The sequence below is a fragment of the Heliconius melpomene genome, chromosome 21 (assembly GCF_056956725.1).
Source record: "Heliconius melpomene rosina isolate 202511_hmr_F chromosome 21, ASM5695672v1, whole genome shotgun sequence".
In the NCBI taxonomy this organism is placed as follows: Eukaryota; Metazoa; Arthropoda; class Insecta; order Lepidoptera; family Nymphalidae; genus Heliconius; species Heliconius melpomene.
The window spans coordinates 8591178-8608859 of NC_140409.1; the positions used below are offsets into that span (position 1 = coordinate 8591178).

Consider the following 17682-nt stretch of genomic DNA (forward strand, 5'->3'; position numbering starts at 1 on the left):
TTACCGCTCACTTTTCCATCATAGATCTCTTTTGCCATTCTTTCATCACTCATTCGTTTGACGTGCCCAAACCAGCTGAGCACGTTCTTCTTCATTCTCACTGTGACATCCTCGCTAGTACCTGCCAATCTGTGTAACTATTCATTGCGGATTCGATAAGAACTTATCGAATCCGCATATCCTACGAAGAAATCGCATCTCATCTCAGTTTTATATAAAGTTGGGTATAAAATGTAATATGGACACATATATTAATTTAACCAAAGGCAGCAAATTATATTTAAAACTTAACTACATTTTTCACAATTTATTAAATACATACGATAAAATAGTATTTTTAAAGATTCAAAGATTAAACTTCAAGGGTAACGCGTGTATTGTGTATATTTTCCCACAATTAATCCTCAGGTAGATGGAGGGAATAAATTATAGAGGCAGGTTCTTAAGTATGTCGTTACATTTAAAGCAACCAGCGGTCTTCTTCTATACTGACACTGCGTTAAAGCATGCATCGAATGTAACGCACATTTATATTATTATATACAATATTTTTCAACTACATAATATTTATTGTTAATGAACAAGAAATATTTGAAATCGACACACATGCATGCTCGTAAAATTAGTATCTAAAAATATTTTAACGAAAATGTTATTAATATGATTAAATATGATGTTTTTATTGATATTATGCAAAATTTAAAATTTTGGTGTTAAAAATAAAATAAAAATGTATTATATACAATATGAAGCTGGTAGGTAATTCCAACATGTCCTCGTTGTTAACGTTAATAATTTTATTTTGCTACAATCCTTTCATTAGCTTTCGGTTTGCATGTAATTTCTTATCTATGTTAATAAAGATATTAAGCAGAGGATGTATACAAATGGTTGAATATCGTCATTTCGAAACTGCCAAATATGCGACCTTACTTTCAGGGAGGCTATTACTGAAGCGAAAAAGAATGTTCTCTTATGTTGTAACATTTGCTATCAGCCCTAACTTTTTTATTAAATATTTCGTTGCCTAGAGTGGGAATCAAACCCACAATCTGTCGTGCTTACAGACGCTTGTGCCCCTGCGCTATGACTGACCTGTTTTATTTATGCTTGTATATATTACATATTCAGTATGTATGTCGACAGAGGCCATTCAATACTGTGGCTTTATAACATACTTGACCAATTTGAACTGAAATTAAATACGATACGAAATTAATATAATTATGTCTAACATCTATATATATATTTAAAAGGACTTGTCCTCGCTGACTGAGGTAAGACGCACGCACAACCGTAACCGCTGACGGTAGAAACGTGAAATTTGGACAGATGTTTACTTTCGTAATCTGAACATCCACTAAGAAGGGATTTTTAAAAAATTTAATCCTAAAGGGGGGAAATAGGGGTTGAAAGTTTGTATGGAAAAAAATTTAAATCGGCACCGATTTTTATAAAATTTAAAATTTAGATTTTTAAAAGTATTTAATTGAACACACGTTTCATCGTTTTCTAGAATTTTCCCCCTAAAGGTGCAAATAAGGGGTTGAAAGTTTGTATGGAAAAATCTTTAAATCGCCACCGACTCTTTTAGACTCTTAAACATATTTCATTGAACACATGTTTCGTGGTTTATATATGGAATTCAATTCAATTGCAATTATGGTAAAATTTTACATTTTATTAAATAATGAAATATAATACAATTTATTTATATAAATGAAATACTGATATAAAAGTAAAACTAATTGCAACAAACAATATTTTTATCTAAATATTGCCTTTTTACTTCATATATTTTATATTAAGTTATCATTTCTAATAATATAACAGTGAAATAAACTAATCATAGGTTTCATATAATGTGAATAGTTAAAAGTTATAAAATATTTGTAACGTACATATTCACTAACAAAAGTAGGACACGCACGACGAGTATAGGTTTTTGTGTTTAGAACAATCGGTCACCGTTAGCATCTTGGACGTGTAGGGAATCACTCGACCCCGTCCACTATTCTGAATACCACTCTGAGCGGCACATGCGTGTGTGCCCATATGGACATATACAGGGTGGAATTGTCAGCACCACTTTAAATGAAACCACAGTTTTAACTACTCTATAAAAGTCTAATTTAATTCGGAAAAAAAATAATTCCCAAAAATGAAAAAGTTATTTTTTCAAACAAAATAAATAATAAAATTATCGTTTTAAAATAAAACGCCATTTGTAAAGTATAACATAGGCACGCACACACTTACCTGTCAAATCGGAAACGTCGCACACGTATGTGTGCGTCACACGAAATACAGGTATGGATTAAAATCGTGAAATGAAAAAAAAATCCTACGTCCAAACTGTTAAGGTACCTTGATTGATTTCTTAGGTGTGGGTTTGAAATATATTACCCTATATGCAGTTTCAATAAAAGAAGCGCTGCCTCTTCCACCCTGTATATACATGTGCATGTGTGCATGCATGTATACAGCTAACTTCTTGTTGAAAATTATCTTGTATGATACTTGAATTGAATACTAGTCTTAGTACTAGGTCCTAGTCCTCTTGTCTAAATATATTTTTTGTCTTTCTACAGGTCTAATACAAGTAGCTTTCCTATCAAATGGTGATAATGGTGATTTAATTTCAGTATCGTAATTTCTATAAATATTTTTGATTATAATAACTTACTTATTTTGTATTTCCAGAACTTATTGATTCGTTTGTGTTGTTGTTTGGTGCATCCATCTTATTGATATGCTTGAAAGAATTTAATTTTTATCTACATTTTATCTATAAAATTTAATTGAACTTATATTGTATCGTTTAAATAACCCAATATATTTTTACAATATACGAGTATAAAAAATAACAATGGTTATTTTTAAAATATAGAGATATGGAATGTATTTTGTAAATCTTTTTAATACACAATCCACTAGTAAACTACTTTGATCTACCCCGTAAAGCTTAGTCACCGTTTTGCAATATCAGCCCACTTTTTCCAACAATTAAGTTACATTTTTAATCTGAGAATGAAAAATATTGAAGCATACTTTTATTTTCTTTTCTAATATTGACAAAATGATATTACTTTTACTATCATCCTCGTTTCAAATTATTTTAAAAATGTAAATCTATTAAAATAACAATAATATTTGATTTTCTAATTTAGAGAATAAAAATTAAATACAAAAATAATAAAACACAAACTGATCAAAATACATAGAGAGTGGATAACGGAGTGACTTTGCTCAACACTTTCTGCATACACCACTAAAATACGTGAAGGTAAAATTATAGTTTAAATTTTAAGTATTTAATACTTTTACATCCTTCGTGCATTTTAAAATTATTAATTAAAACGTATGTGTTAAGTTAAGTAATGTAAGTCCCAATTTATAAATAGCTACTATATCAGCCTTGGAGCATTCACTTGCTCGGTCATTTGGACCAACTAATTAATACTTATCTCGTTGACCTTACCTAGCATCTTATGATATTTTCAACGATCATAGTAATATGATCATCCATACCTATATTATAAATTTGAAAGTATCTCTGTCTGTCTGGCTGTCTATCTGTCTGTCTGTCTGTCTTTTACGCAATCAGGGCCAAATCGCTAATTTAATTGTGATAAAATACTCATATAGAGATACTTGAGGGTCTCGGATGAACATAGGATACTTTTTTTTCTCATATTTGTAATATTTTCGATATATACCAATATATTAAAATACTTATTAATTTGACATGCAATTTATTCCGCCATGTCAATAACAACCGTCGCTATGCGACCGATGTTGCTAAGGAACGATTTGCAAAGTTTATTGTTAGAAAACGTCACCCAAAATGAGCTTGCTTGACGCGTAATTTCACAAATATATTTAATTAAATAAATATTCGTATAGTATTCAAGCTGGCGTAGCCGCGTTCGGGTCCACACACCCACACATATATATATAATTAATTAATTTAATCTGTGTTCCAATAATAAGCAACCATAGAAAGATATAAATTTTCATTTCCTTTATAACCATATTCCGGAAATAATATTTGTTTCAAAAGTACCGATTCATATTAATATTTCCTGAAATCAGAACGTTCTATTCGTTTCATAGTATAATGTTCATAAAATGAAGGTAAATATTTTATATTTTCTAAGTAATTTTCTAGTCGACGAGATGAAACTTCACTTAATGAATATTATTTCTGTCAAAATAATTATGTTCTTATATACCTCTATACTAGCTATTATTGAGGCCAGTCGTGGCGCAGGGGCATAAAGTGTGACTGTAAACGCGGCTGGTTGTGGATTCGACACGCACTCGAGATAAAGGAACACTTATTTAAATTTATATTTCCATTACTTCGCTCTTCGCTTCGCCCTTCGCTTCGCTCAGCCTATGCCTCGCGAACAAATAACACAACTATAAGTTTTAAATACACAGAGGCGGGCATGCGAGTAACACTACGAGAGACAATGGACAGCAATTTTCATGGACAAGGTCCATTATTATTTGCCATACAAAGTTTACCCCTATTTAATTTTCACACCTGTTTGATTTAAATTGAAAATCTGAACGTATTGTTTATTTTGTATTATACAGTGTTATAACAATATTATACTGTTTGCAAAAAGTTTTTTATCATAATAAAATAATGTTTATCATTTCTATTATATGTGTATACATATAATAGAAATGGTATACTAGCGGACGCGGGCAGCTTCGACCGCTTGATTCATACGAATATTTATCTATATATATAAAAGGACTTGTCCTCACTGACTGAGGTAAGACGCACGCACAGCCGTAACCGCTGTGCGTAGTAACGTGAAATTTGGACAGATGTTTACTTTCGTAATCTGGACATCCACTGAGAAGGGATTTTGTAAAATTTTAACCTTAAAAGGGTGAAATAGGGGTTGAAAGTTTGTATGGATTTTTTTTAAAATCGGCACGCAATTTTATAAAATTTGAAAATCAAACTCTTATAAATATTTCATTGAACACGTGTTTCATGGTGTTTTTAGAATTCACTCATTAAGGGTGCAAATGAAGGGTTGAAAGTTTGTATGAAAAAATAAGTTATTTTTATAAAAATTTAAATTCAGACTTAAAAATATTTCATTGAACTCATTTTTTGTGGATTTTTAGAATTCACCCCGAAGGGTGCAAATAAGCAGGCAAAGCTGCGCGCTGACTAGTTATTCAATATAATAATTTCACCCCGTTAGGGTTAAAATTTTTCAAAATCCATTCTTAGTGGATCCAGATTACGAAAATAAACATCTGTCTAAATTTCACGTTTCTACGCACAACGTTACGGCTGTGCGTGCGTCTTACCTCAGTCAGTGAGGACAAGTCCTTTTATATATATAGATAATTGTTGTTGTTACATATACTTGTAGCATTATATATATACAACCTATACTTATAAACAATTAGTGATTTTGAAAATATAATATATTATATTATCATATATGTTAATTACATTAACTGTTTTCTCAACTTTTTCACGATTTAGTCGGTTTTAATAAATGCCCCGTCCCGAGACTCTCAGGAAAAAAGGCATTCACATATATTCTTATTAATACCCCTTGTTAAGTTAGTAAATAAATAAATCAAATTAATACAGTATATTAATACATAATTACATTAATATTTTTATACGTACAATTAATACCTATTATAAGAAAATATTTTTTTTAATTTTACAATGTTAAGTGACTTCAAACAGGCGTATTTTTAATTGTAACTTGTATTTTTTCTTAAATTAAAGAAGGTTTTAATAAAATTTATAATGAAATTTTCTAAAGCAGAATATTGGTTTACGTGGAACACGGCTAGTACGTTATATACGTCCCACTTCGTGGAAGAACTAAAACGAGCATCTGTGTAGGTGAATTAGCTTCCACTTACGGAAAATTAAATAAAATATATATTTTTAAACGGTTTTATTTAGCTCACCCCGTTTGTTTATTTGTTTGTTTGGGTCAAATTTAGTAATTGAAATTTAACCCTCTTCCCGTTAACCGATTGATCTGAAATTTGGTATACGCCTTTGATTCTGGTGACAATACAATTATCCATATTCAATATTATTGTGAATCCAAGATGGCCGCCGCTACAAGATGGCGGACAACTTAGTTTTTTTCAATCCCATCAATATGGGTATCAAATGAAAGGGCTTGTCAATTAGAATTCAGTGGACTATACAAAATCAAAATCCAAGATGGCCAACACTACAAGATGGCGGACAAGTTAGTTTTTTTCAATCCTATCAATACGGGTATCAAAATAAAGGGCTTGGTAAGTATAATACAGTATACTATACACAATTACAATATGAATCTCCCACCTAAGTCAAGATCTGGTATCCTGTCGAGGACTGTGTGGCTATAGGGTGCCTAAAAATGAGACGTCGCTAGGGGTACACCACCCAAGGTAAAAGGTAAAAGCGCGCCGAGAACTGTATGGCACTAGGTGGATAAAAATGATATGTCGTTAGCGTTTTCCCCTCAAGATTCAGGCACATCTTGTTGTACATAGCCTTGCTCCTCTATTGGACCTCTGGGGGGTCGATTGTAACATTCTCCATTAACCTTGCAATAATGAGGCACTCAACGAATTGAATAGTAGGAGAAATAAAAACTAAAAACTTAAAAATAAAAAAGTAAAAAAAAAAATTTAAGTTAAACGGTTTTATATTGCAGATAAATGTACTAAAAAATAAAAAATAATTTCATGGAAATTATGATTACTAAAATAAAATCGTGGGGCACGTCCAATATCTACAATCGAAAGACATGGCATGAGACTTCACCCACCTAGTGGTAAGTAGAAAGTGTCCCCACGATTTTATTTTAGTAATCATAATTTCCATGAAATTATTTTTTATTTTTTAGTACATTTATCTGCAATATAAAACCGTTTAACTTAAAATTTTTTTTTTACTTTTTTATTTATAATCTACATAGAAATAGGGCATTATTATCTTTCATTTTAATAACATTTCAGTCTATAAAATATTTATACGCCACAGTCCACAGCTGACATGTGAAAGCGGAGAAATGCGTGGAAGGATATCTCGTTTTTTATTTAAAAAAAAAGCAAGTCAAATTAGAGGTAAGAAAAAGACAAAGCCAATTGTAGGTGATTTTATTGGGAAGTAAAATCTTCTTCCTCCTGGCATTAATCCCGGCTATTCCCAGGGTCTGCCCTTCTAATCAACCTACTCCACTTTGCACGGTCTTTTGCGTCCTCGGTGGTTAGACCATTGGCTCTCATGTCCTGCATCACGACATCCAGCCAGCGCTTCCTTGGGCGTCCAGGAGGTCTCACTCCAGGAACTGATATAGCAAGGCACTTGCGTCCGACATAGTTCTTAGTTTTTATTGGAAAGTAAAATATATATATAGATATTTCATGCATTTATTTACACCTGCAAAACACACATATTGCTACTATGCTGTTGACCGATTTCCTCCAAAAAAAAGTAATTACCAATACAAATTATAATACAGATTTTTATTCGACTCGACTCGTTGGAGTTAATCAAATATTTAGAAGGACAAGATCTTTTTTTATTTATTTTTTTTTTTATATTTTCAATGTACAGGAAGGAACTACTCTTCTACAAAGGAGACAAAAACGGTTTCATACATTCTTGCATTTAAGACATTAATTGATGTTGCATAAGACATTAATTGATATATTTTTTAATATTTTGATGAGCGGCAACGACCGCTTGATAGGGGCTATTAGAGCACTTTTAAAGCAATGTAAGTGTAACATTTGAAAATTATATAACACAAACTTTCTTTGGAGACAGCGCTGGCGTAACGAACGACATTTTGTATATACGAGTATACTCTTACAAAGGCGCTCTCGAATGCTTAACGTATTCAATTACCAAATACCGTCGAGGACTTCATCCACTTAGTTTTAGATCTGAAACAAAACGTTTACATTTCATTCATTACAATAAATTGCAATTTAAAATTTATTTACTTTTCAGTGATTTCTATAAACTGTTTTCTTCTCTTCTTGCTTCCACTGAAATATTTAATTCAACTATAAATCTAAAATAGTTCAGAAAACATTTCGATTTTAGTTTCATATTATGGAAATATTTGAGAATATAAAATATTACTTAAATCAGCTTCACGCTGTGTCCAGCACACAGCAGGGTAGACAGAGGGAACCTAGTGTTAAGACACTCCGTTCGCCACTCTGCCGAATTCTGTAGGCACTACGTGTTGAGTGGCAGAACTCAACGCCGCGCTTTGCCTCGACACTAGAGCGAATAAATAAATATTTCACTTCCTCGAGTGGGGATCGAACCCACAACCGTCGCGATACAGTCACACCCTTGTGCCGCTGCGACACGACGGCCTCATATTTATATATTTTATTTTGTTTGATAAAATATTGTAATATATTTTCATTCTGTGTGTTTGAACCATAGGTTTCTTGATTATTCATATGTCATTACAAGACTTGCCAAAAGACCTAATATTAAACATTCGTCCATTTTCTACAATCATGACACGCCCAACGTCCAGTTAAGAAAAAAAAAGTAAGTGCTTTGTATTTTTAACCCCCGACGCGACAACAGGGGTGTTAAACGTTTGACGTGTCTGTCTGTGGCACCTGAATTATTGAAGCGATGTGAGTGTGGGTTTTTTTAATCGTAAGCCTGTTCATCACGGCGGTCCTTAGCTAGGTAGTCGCAATTATTTAAAAATTACTATTTTAACATTTTTATAAACTACTAATTGCTAAATTAATACAAGGCATTCCTCACAGGCAGCCACATAGTGCTTGCATTTATTCAGGAGCAGAGTACCCCCCCCCCCCCCCCCCCCCGTTTTGCTGTAAAAACCAATAGGGCCGACAGCATTAACCTCATGAGCGAAAAAAATACAATGTCTTGTTTGTTACTATTTCAATAGAAATGCCATACGTTACGCACTCAGAAGGACATTAAACGGAAAGGCACACACAGTAGGTTTCCAATAAATGACCCTACATGGATTATTCCAAGTCCTGTACAATAGATTGAAAGTTCCTCTGTGCAAAGCAATACACTCCTCGTCTATTGTTTGACAACTGGAGGCAGAGGTTCATTACTCGGAATTTAGTAACTCATTTTTAAGAGGTCGAGATTAAATGTAATTTATGTGCTTGAGATAAAAACTATTTTAATATTTATTGAAAATTTACATTCAGGCTATTCGTAGCACAACAAGCGCGCGACTATAAACGCGACAGGTTCTCCTTTCGATTCCCCCTCCAGGAAATAAAATATATTATTATATATAATACATAGGTTTTATTTTATTTTAATTCTTCCTTAGGTAGGCCTTATTACCCGCACCTACCTTATTTAATACGACGTTGAATTGTTGAATGAGTTGCGACTCAACACGCAATGCCTCCAGAAATCGGCGGAAAATGGGGAACGGAAATACTTAATAGTATCGGAGTATCTTAACACTAGGTCCCCAGGTTCCCTCTGCCTAATCTGCTATGTGCGGGATACAGCGGGAAGCTACAGCGCGTATTGAAATTGCTATTTAATTAATTTATCAAGTAATTTTAGGTAAATATCAGATACATATATGATACTAGCGGCCCGCTCGCGGCTACACCCGCGTGAACTATGTTATTATTAATTTCTGTCTCCATGACTACGTCCTAGTGACGTCCATGCAAAATTTGACACTCCTAGCATTTGTAGTAACCAAATTTCATACAAACTTTCGACCCCAAAAACAACCCGTTAGAAGTCGAATATTGCAAATTCCCTCTTAGCGAGCACCTACGTCCTATAAGTAACTCCTATGCAAAAATTGAGATTCCTAGCACATGTAGTTTCTGAGATTTCGTGATGAGTGAGTGACCTTTCGATTTTATATATATAGATGATGATTATAATGAAATGTTGAATATTTCTCAATACCACCTTACGTAGATGGTATCGGGAAATATTCAACATTTAATTTTTACGATATTTTTAAATTTTTGTACAATATTTTTAAATATTCAGATTATTTTAATTAAACTGTATAATTTAATGGTTAATTTGTTTTATAGGCGATCGACAATGTGGGCATCCTGCAGTGCCGGCTAACGCGAGGGTGTCCTTGTCTACTGTCACAGATATACTGCCGGGGACCGTCGCCACATTTGAATGTGACGAAGGATATGAGCTGTTCGGATCGCATCAAAGAGAGTGCACACTGAGAGGCGATTGGACCGCAGAACCACCCTTTTGTGGTAAGTACAGGTTATTAGATAAGAATAATATAAAATCAAATCAAATCAGCTTCACGCTCTATCCCGCACACAGCAGGGTAGGCAGAGGGAACCTAGTGTTAAGACACTCTGTTCTCCACTTTCTGCCGAATTCTGAAGGCATTGCGTGTTGAGTGGCAGACCTCAACGCCGCGCTTTGCCTCGACGCCAGAGCGAAAAAATGGAAATATAAACGTAAATAAATATTTCACGACCTCGAGTGGGGATCGAACCCACCACCGTCGCGTTACAGTCACACCCTTTTGCCGCTGCGCCACGACGGCCTCAGAATCTCCTAAGAATAATATGAAACATTTTAAGCAATTCTAAATTGTATAAACAATTAAAAATGTATTTAACATCTTAAAGAAGAAAAGTTGACAAAAAAAATAAGAATAAATATATAACTAAATGGGAAATCTAAAATGAATGAATTTTATTGACGTCAGTTAGTAAAGTTAACATCACATAAGTATATTAAAGAATTAACAAAAAAAAAAATATTTTAGAAAAACTATATTTTTTACTATCGCAGGTACGAACGTGGCCTTTAGAAAACCTGCAAATCAATCAACCACGGTGCGGGGTGGGAGCGCTAGTAACGGAAATGACGGGGAAAAGACAACGGAGCACGACGGCAAGAGATGTACCGAAACGCAAAGAGAAGCTTCCCCGTGGTGGCAAGTGGACCTGTTACGACATTACGCCGTGAAAGTCGTAAGAGTCACCACGAGAGGATGCTGCGGTGAGAGCGTGAACAAATTTATTTCTTAAAATCTATATGCATTTCTAAGGAGCTTTATAAATCAGTAAGTAGATTAGAAATGCATTTGCATGCATTTGGATACAGATTTTTCGTTTCGTTGCTCTCAGATATATTTTTATGTAAAGTTTATTAATTTTATTAATATTGTTGTATACAATGACTAGTGGACCCGGACGCGGCTACGCCTGCTTCAACTATAAGAATATTTATTAAATATATTCATTAAATTATTTTCAATTTTCAATAGAATTAGTAAGAAAATATAAGCTTAAACAATCAAAAACGATAATAAGTAGATACACATTATTAGAAAAAAATATCTGAGTTATTGAAATTAACCAATAAAAGGATTAAAAGTAACTAAAGGATAGATATTCTTAATATTAGAAAAAGTACCTAGTTAAAGTTTTCCTAAAAAGTTTTCCGTGCGTGCGTACATAGATATCGACTCTACGAAATAACTAAACATTTCTCTCTATTAAGCAGGATAATTTTAGCGGGCAATATCAAATAAAATAAGAAGAGTACCAAAGTGTAGCTTAAATTAATTATAAACAGCAAATAATTACATAAAAAATAATAGTAATTAGAAAATATATAAAAATTTACAAAACCATCAAAGTCATCTGCCCGTTCGCGTCGGTCATACTGTGCCGCCCGTAGGTAAGGTCATTTGGAATCAGTGACATCTTCTTAATTATTTATTAGAATGTTATACAGTAAACTATAATTTCCATCAAGATGAAATGCTAAAAGTGACTATTATATTTATTTTCATAAGGATGAATATCAATATGTAGCGGTAACGGTTGCGTAGCGACGACGGTTGTTATTAACATGGCAGAATAAATTGCATGTCAAATTAGAAAGTACTTTAAAATATATTAGTATATATGTGTAATGTAATGTTATATAGCCTATAGCACTTCTGAAGAAGTGCATTCAGCTTTCATACAAAACAAAAACAATGAAAATCGAACCAGTAGATCCAGAGATCTTAGCGTTCAAACAAACAAACAAACAAACAAACTCTTCCGCTTTTTTATATTCGTATAGAAGTATAGATAGATGAGAAAAATAAACTTCGTATAAATAAATATGAAGTGTAGGTTATAAAAATGCAATAGTAAATGTGAAATGAAATCTAGTAATCATAGAACATACACAAATATACGAGATTTGTGAAAGCCTGCATTGTTTAAATTACATTTCTACGGTATAATATGAAAACAATACCACCTTGATAAACTACTGCACGCTAGAATAAAAACGTAGAGACCTATGAATTCAAATTCAAATTTGAATGAGATGGTTAAAGATAAAATAACGGTCTTTGATAGAAAGTTTTATTTCTGTCCTACGCATAATCGATATTAATTTTTGAAAGTAAATTAAAAGTGTGAAAGGTGATGGATAGGTGTTGGCTGAAAATCAATTTTCCTTCATGCACTACATTTTTGTTTATTTCGTTTTTGGAAGCCTTTGTGAGGAAAATACCAATAGATCCAACGTATTTTGGACAAGGTGAGCAATTTATCCCCCTTTTATTTATAGAGTACACAATTCCTCTTTATTTAAACATAATCAGTCTATATAATATGTATTAATTAATGTAGCGTTGCTAATATATTTAATTAATATATTTTAGGGTTCTTTACCTCGAAAGAAAAAAAAGAAATCTATAGGATCGTTTTTATCACTACATTAATAAATATTTAATAAAAACATCAAAAAAATGAATATTTTAATAATAATTGATAAATTATTATAAAAATAGTATACAGGAAAAATAGTAACAGTGGAATTGTCAGCACCACTTTAAATGAAACCACAGTTTTAACTACTCTATAAAAGCCTAATATAATTCGAAAAAAAAATAATTATCAAAAATGAAAAAGTCATTTTTTCAAACAAAATAAATTATAAAATTATCGTTTTAAAATAAAACGCCATTTGTAAAGTATAACATAGGCACGCACACACTTACCTGTCAAATCGGAAACGCACACGTATGTTGCGTCACACGAAATACAGGTATGGATAAAAATCGTGAAATGAAAAAAAAATCCTACATCCAAACTGTTGAGGTACCTTGTTTAATTTCTTAGGTGTGGGTTTGAAATATATTACCCTATATGCAGTTTCAATAAAAGAAGCGCTGCCTCTTCCACCCTGTATACAGTATTTCACATAGTAGCGTTTAATTTTCACGAGTACCTACATTCGTAACTCGTCACAGCCGGTCACCCAACAACGTCGCAACTTGCGATCGACATGCAATAAAATTAGCCGCGGCTAAGTGTATGTCACGGTGGCCACTAACGAGGTATTCGTGCACTTCGCCACTTTGAAATCACTTACCCCATATTGTTGTTGTTGTTGTTGTTGTTGTCCTTTACCTTTATGTTTTCAGTTATTATACTGAAACAAGTTATACGGTACGGTATATATATATGTTACTAGTGGACTTGGGCGGCTTCGCCTGCTTGAACTATATGAACATTTGTTAAATATACTTATTTATGAAAATATTGTCAGTTTAGAGGGTGAATCCTAATAACCATGAAACATGTGTTCAATGAAATATTTTTAAGAGTTCAAATTTCAAATCTTAAAAAAAGTCGGTGGCGATTTCAAAAATTTTCCATACAAACTTTCAACCCTTATTTCATCCCCTCAGGAGAAGAATATGGCAAATTCTGGTCTTAGTAAGTACTTGCGTCCTATAAGAAATGCCCATGCAAAATTTTACACTCCTAGATAGAACTCCGTGATGAGTGTTCTACCCAACTGTGGCTTTATTATATACAAAATATATATACTTACATGAATTATAGCCGTTGTTGTAAATGTGTTGTTCTGGTGTATAAACGATAGTACTGTAAAGTTTAATTTAAATTCGTTCACTGCACTTTTTGCGTGAAAGTAGATCCAACAGCTATCCTCACAAACTTTCAGATTTATGATATTAATAAGATTAAGCTCCCTATATTTCATTAAGTCACGTGCCAACCTAAATATTTTTATTTGTAAACATAAACAAATTAAATATAATATTATTTTTCAATATTATGTAGTTAATAGGTATAGGTATAAATAATGAAACCCCGTTTAGGATAGCTCATTTCTTGGCAGTATCGGACACTAAATCATAACTTTTATTTCACAGGCCACCAGCCACTGCAAGACCTCGAAATTCGAGTGGGGAACAGCAGCAACGACTTACAAAGAAATCCACTTTGTGCATGGTTTCCCGGAACCATTGGTAAGTTTTTCTTATTTAATATTAACCCACTTTGAATTCAAAGACAAATGAAAACTTCGTATTGCGCAATCCAGCCGATCCTAGCAATAGTTGAATACATGTAAACCAATTTTTAATTCTTCGCTCTAGTGTCGAGACAAAGCGCGGCGTTGAGTTCCGCCACTCAACACGCAATGGCTACAGAATTCTGCGGAAAGTGGAGAACAGAGTGTCTTAACACTAGGTTCCCTCTGCCTACTCTGCTGTGTGCGGGATGCAGCGTGAAACTGGTTTGATTTATTTTTGATGTAAACCAAATTATACTTATAGATTATGAATATCAAAGTCCTTCAAGAAATCATATTTAATTTTTTGAAGTTCATGTAATAGTTATGTATAAAAAAGTTAATTTTAAACAGAAACATATTTTAGCTTATACTTTCTGTTAAAATGAATTTGAAATTCAAAATCGTTAATTAGAAATAGCAAAGTTTGGCTGTTTTCAAATAAAAAATAAACATTTAAATAGTTATGACATTTATGTAGTAACTTAAACATTTACACTACCAATATATTTTAAGATGCAAAATGCAAACTACAATAGAACGTTTCATAAAAATAAACACAGTGCTCAGTTTTGTTGAGAATTCACCTAATTTTAGGAATATAAGCTCGCAAGGAGGTCGACGGTGTTGAAATTCCGACACCGACATTACGTTGTAATAGATATTTTGTGATCTTGAAAATTGCTTTGTATGTCGTTATATTACGAAAATTAATATACAGGTTGTCCCAGAAATCAACGATAACCCGAAAACGGGTGATAGAGTAAGTCCAGAAATTACAGATTTGTAATGCAGTTACTTATATTCTACAATTCCACCATATTTTCCATAGTAATTGTTAGAATTGATCAGAGAAAAGTGGAAATCGTGTCATAAATGTTCACAGGCTCTCGCTCAGTGCTTCATGGGAAGCGCAGTTTCTAGCCCACAAGATGGCTTACGTACGGTATTATATACCATACAATACAAAAGAGATTTTAACTATTTTATGTTTTAGACACTCATAAACCGTAATATAATTTTGATAATATTTATATGGTGAAAACAATCTTTATATTTTTTTATGTTAGTTATCTAAGAACCGAATTCCGATATTTTCCTGGTAAATGTCGGTTTTTCTGCATTACCTGTAATTTTAATTAAAACTATAATCACGTTTTAAGTAACTAATAAATTCCATTCTCATATCGATAGCCAATACGTTAAGGCTATAAAATTACAAATCCTAGATATCTGTTCAAGTATAGAATTCGGTGTCAGTATTCTGGTCTCCGTCATGAGCACTGAACACGCACTTCACTTATATAATTTAAAAATACTAAATACCTTTACGTAACAAAGATACTCGTTTCGTTCCGTACAGTTGTTAATTAGTTTAAGTACCTCAAGAGACTCATGAGAATTTTTAGCCAAAATATACAATTAAATTCTGAAATAATAATTTATATCATAAAATTATTGTTAACATAATTTCTTTTAGATTTTATTGTTATTTTGTGCAAATAGACTTCTTTAGTACAATTATAAAGAACTTCACAAATTCATAAATATTTATGTGCTTACAAGCATTCCATGCAAATTTTATATCGCAATAAGCAATTTCAGAATTATATTTTATTAAAGTGTACCTAAATATCAGGAATTTATTTCTAAAAAAAATCTAATACCTACATTTGTCGCTCTCCTAACGGTTACGTTTGTTTTTGAAAGCGATAAAAAAAATTGGTTATTGTCAAGAAACAAAGACGAACGATATGATGAATTTGAAATGTAAGTAGTCGGGATTCGTGGGGCCTAGCGCACGTTGTATTGTGAAATCTGCTCTACAATTTCTGAATCAATAAAACGAAATATTTGAGAGCCTAAATCGTTAAAAAAAATATTAGGAGCAAACTATCACGATACTTAGATGAAGTACCTATGCTAAATAAATTCATTGTTGAAAAAAAAATATATAATAACAACACGTGTTGTATTTTCTAATATTTTATAGACGAAGGGGTAACGAAGACATTCACTTGCGCTCGACCTTTGATCGGCCAGCATGTGTTCCTGCAACTCGTCGGAGTGGAAGGTTCTCTGTCATTATGTGAAGTCGAGGTCTTTACTACCGAAGGTCAGTACTTAACATGGTAATTTGTCTTATCGTCGTATCTGGTATTTGCATTTATATTATTAATAATAACTTGGTTTCTCGATAAATATATCTACTTTGAGTCTGATAGTATAATATAGTGCAGTCATAAGCTCAGTCTTCCCACATGTTAATCGCTCAATCGATTTAGTTTGCTTAGTTTATTATATGCCTTATTTCTAGTTGTTTTGTTGGCTTAAGTATTTGAATATCGATGGGATTTTAATATTTAAAAACCATGAGATAGATCATCTAGGAATATTGTTGTACAAAGTTATTATAGTTAATGTATTGACAAAATGCTAACAACGTTTTCACTTTCAACGCAACAAAACATTACAACTAACTTATTACAAAACGAAATTATGTCACAATTTATTGACTTGAAAAGTTACTTAAAAATGTTTAGTATTCACACGAGTAACCTTCTTGAATATTACTTTTGCACTCTATACACGCAAAATCAAATATTTTAATTCATACGTCGAAACGTAGCGAAACAGGAGCTGAGACCCGTAGCATGTATAAACCTCACTCAGATCTGAGAGATTTCCGACTTATGATACTTGAAATAATCTATACTCTACTATATTACGTTCGAAAACTTGTTGAATATTATTGTGATTAGTGGCAAGTTGGAAATTGTACTTGTGAATCATATAGAATCTAATAAAGCAATCTCAGTTCAAATCGATACATTAAATATTAAATAATATATTTTTTAGCTTCATGCTGCAACCCGCACATGGCAGGATATCACATACATCCTCATCGATAGAATCAATCATAAATTCATTCTATCGATGAGGATGTATATGATATCCTGCCATGTGCGGGTTGCAGCGAATGGAATGGGGCGGCAATCACTTATAAGATTTATTTTTGGTTTTACTGTAGGTTTGTTTACTGTCTTTAGCTTTCTACTATTTAACGGTAATATTATCTTCAAATTCAAGATAGTATAGAAAATATAATATTTTTCATTTTGTTAGAATTTTCAAACGACCGATGCGCGCCCGCCGGTGCTTCGGCTGACATAGAACTGGCAGCGTTTTCGAGAAACTGCTATGAGTTCAACGTTGCAAAAGGCGCCTCTTTTGAAGATGCGAGAAAACAGTGCCAGGCTCACGGCGGCGATCTTATACACGGATTTCAGGTATAACATTACTGATTC

The 17682-nt window shown here is 32.7% G+C and overlaps 1 protein-coding gene across 1 annotated transcript in view; it reads left to right on the top strand.

Annotated features, from left to right (window-relative positions):
• Positions 1–17682, top strand: part of fw (CUB and Sushi multiple domains furrowed) — a 44385-nt gene that overhangs the window by 18772 nt on the left and 7931 nt on the right. The window contains exons 2-6 of the mRNA XM_085205978.1: positions 10099–10281; positions 10835–11044; positions 14235–14330; positions 16368–16490; positions 17501–17664. Coding sequence (XP_085062104.1) covers positions 10099–10281; positions 10835–11044; positions 14235–14330; positions 16368–16490; positions 17501–17664 — 776 coding nt within the window. The remainder of the gene's footprint in view (positions 1–10098; positions 10282–10834; positions 11045–14234; positions 14331–16367; positions 16491–17500; positions 17665–17682) is intronic.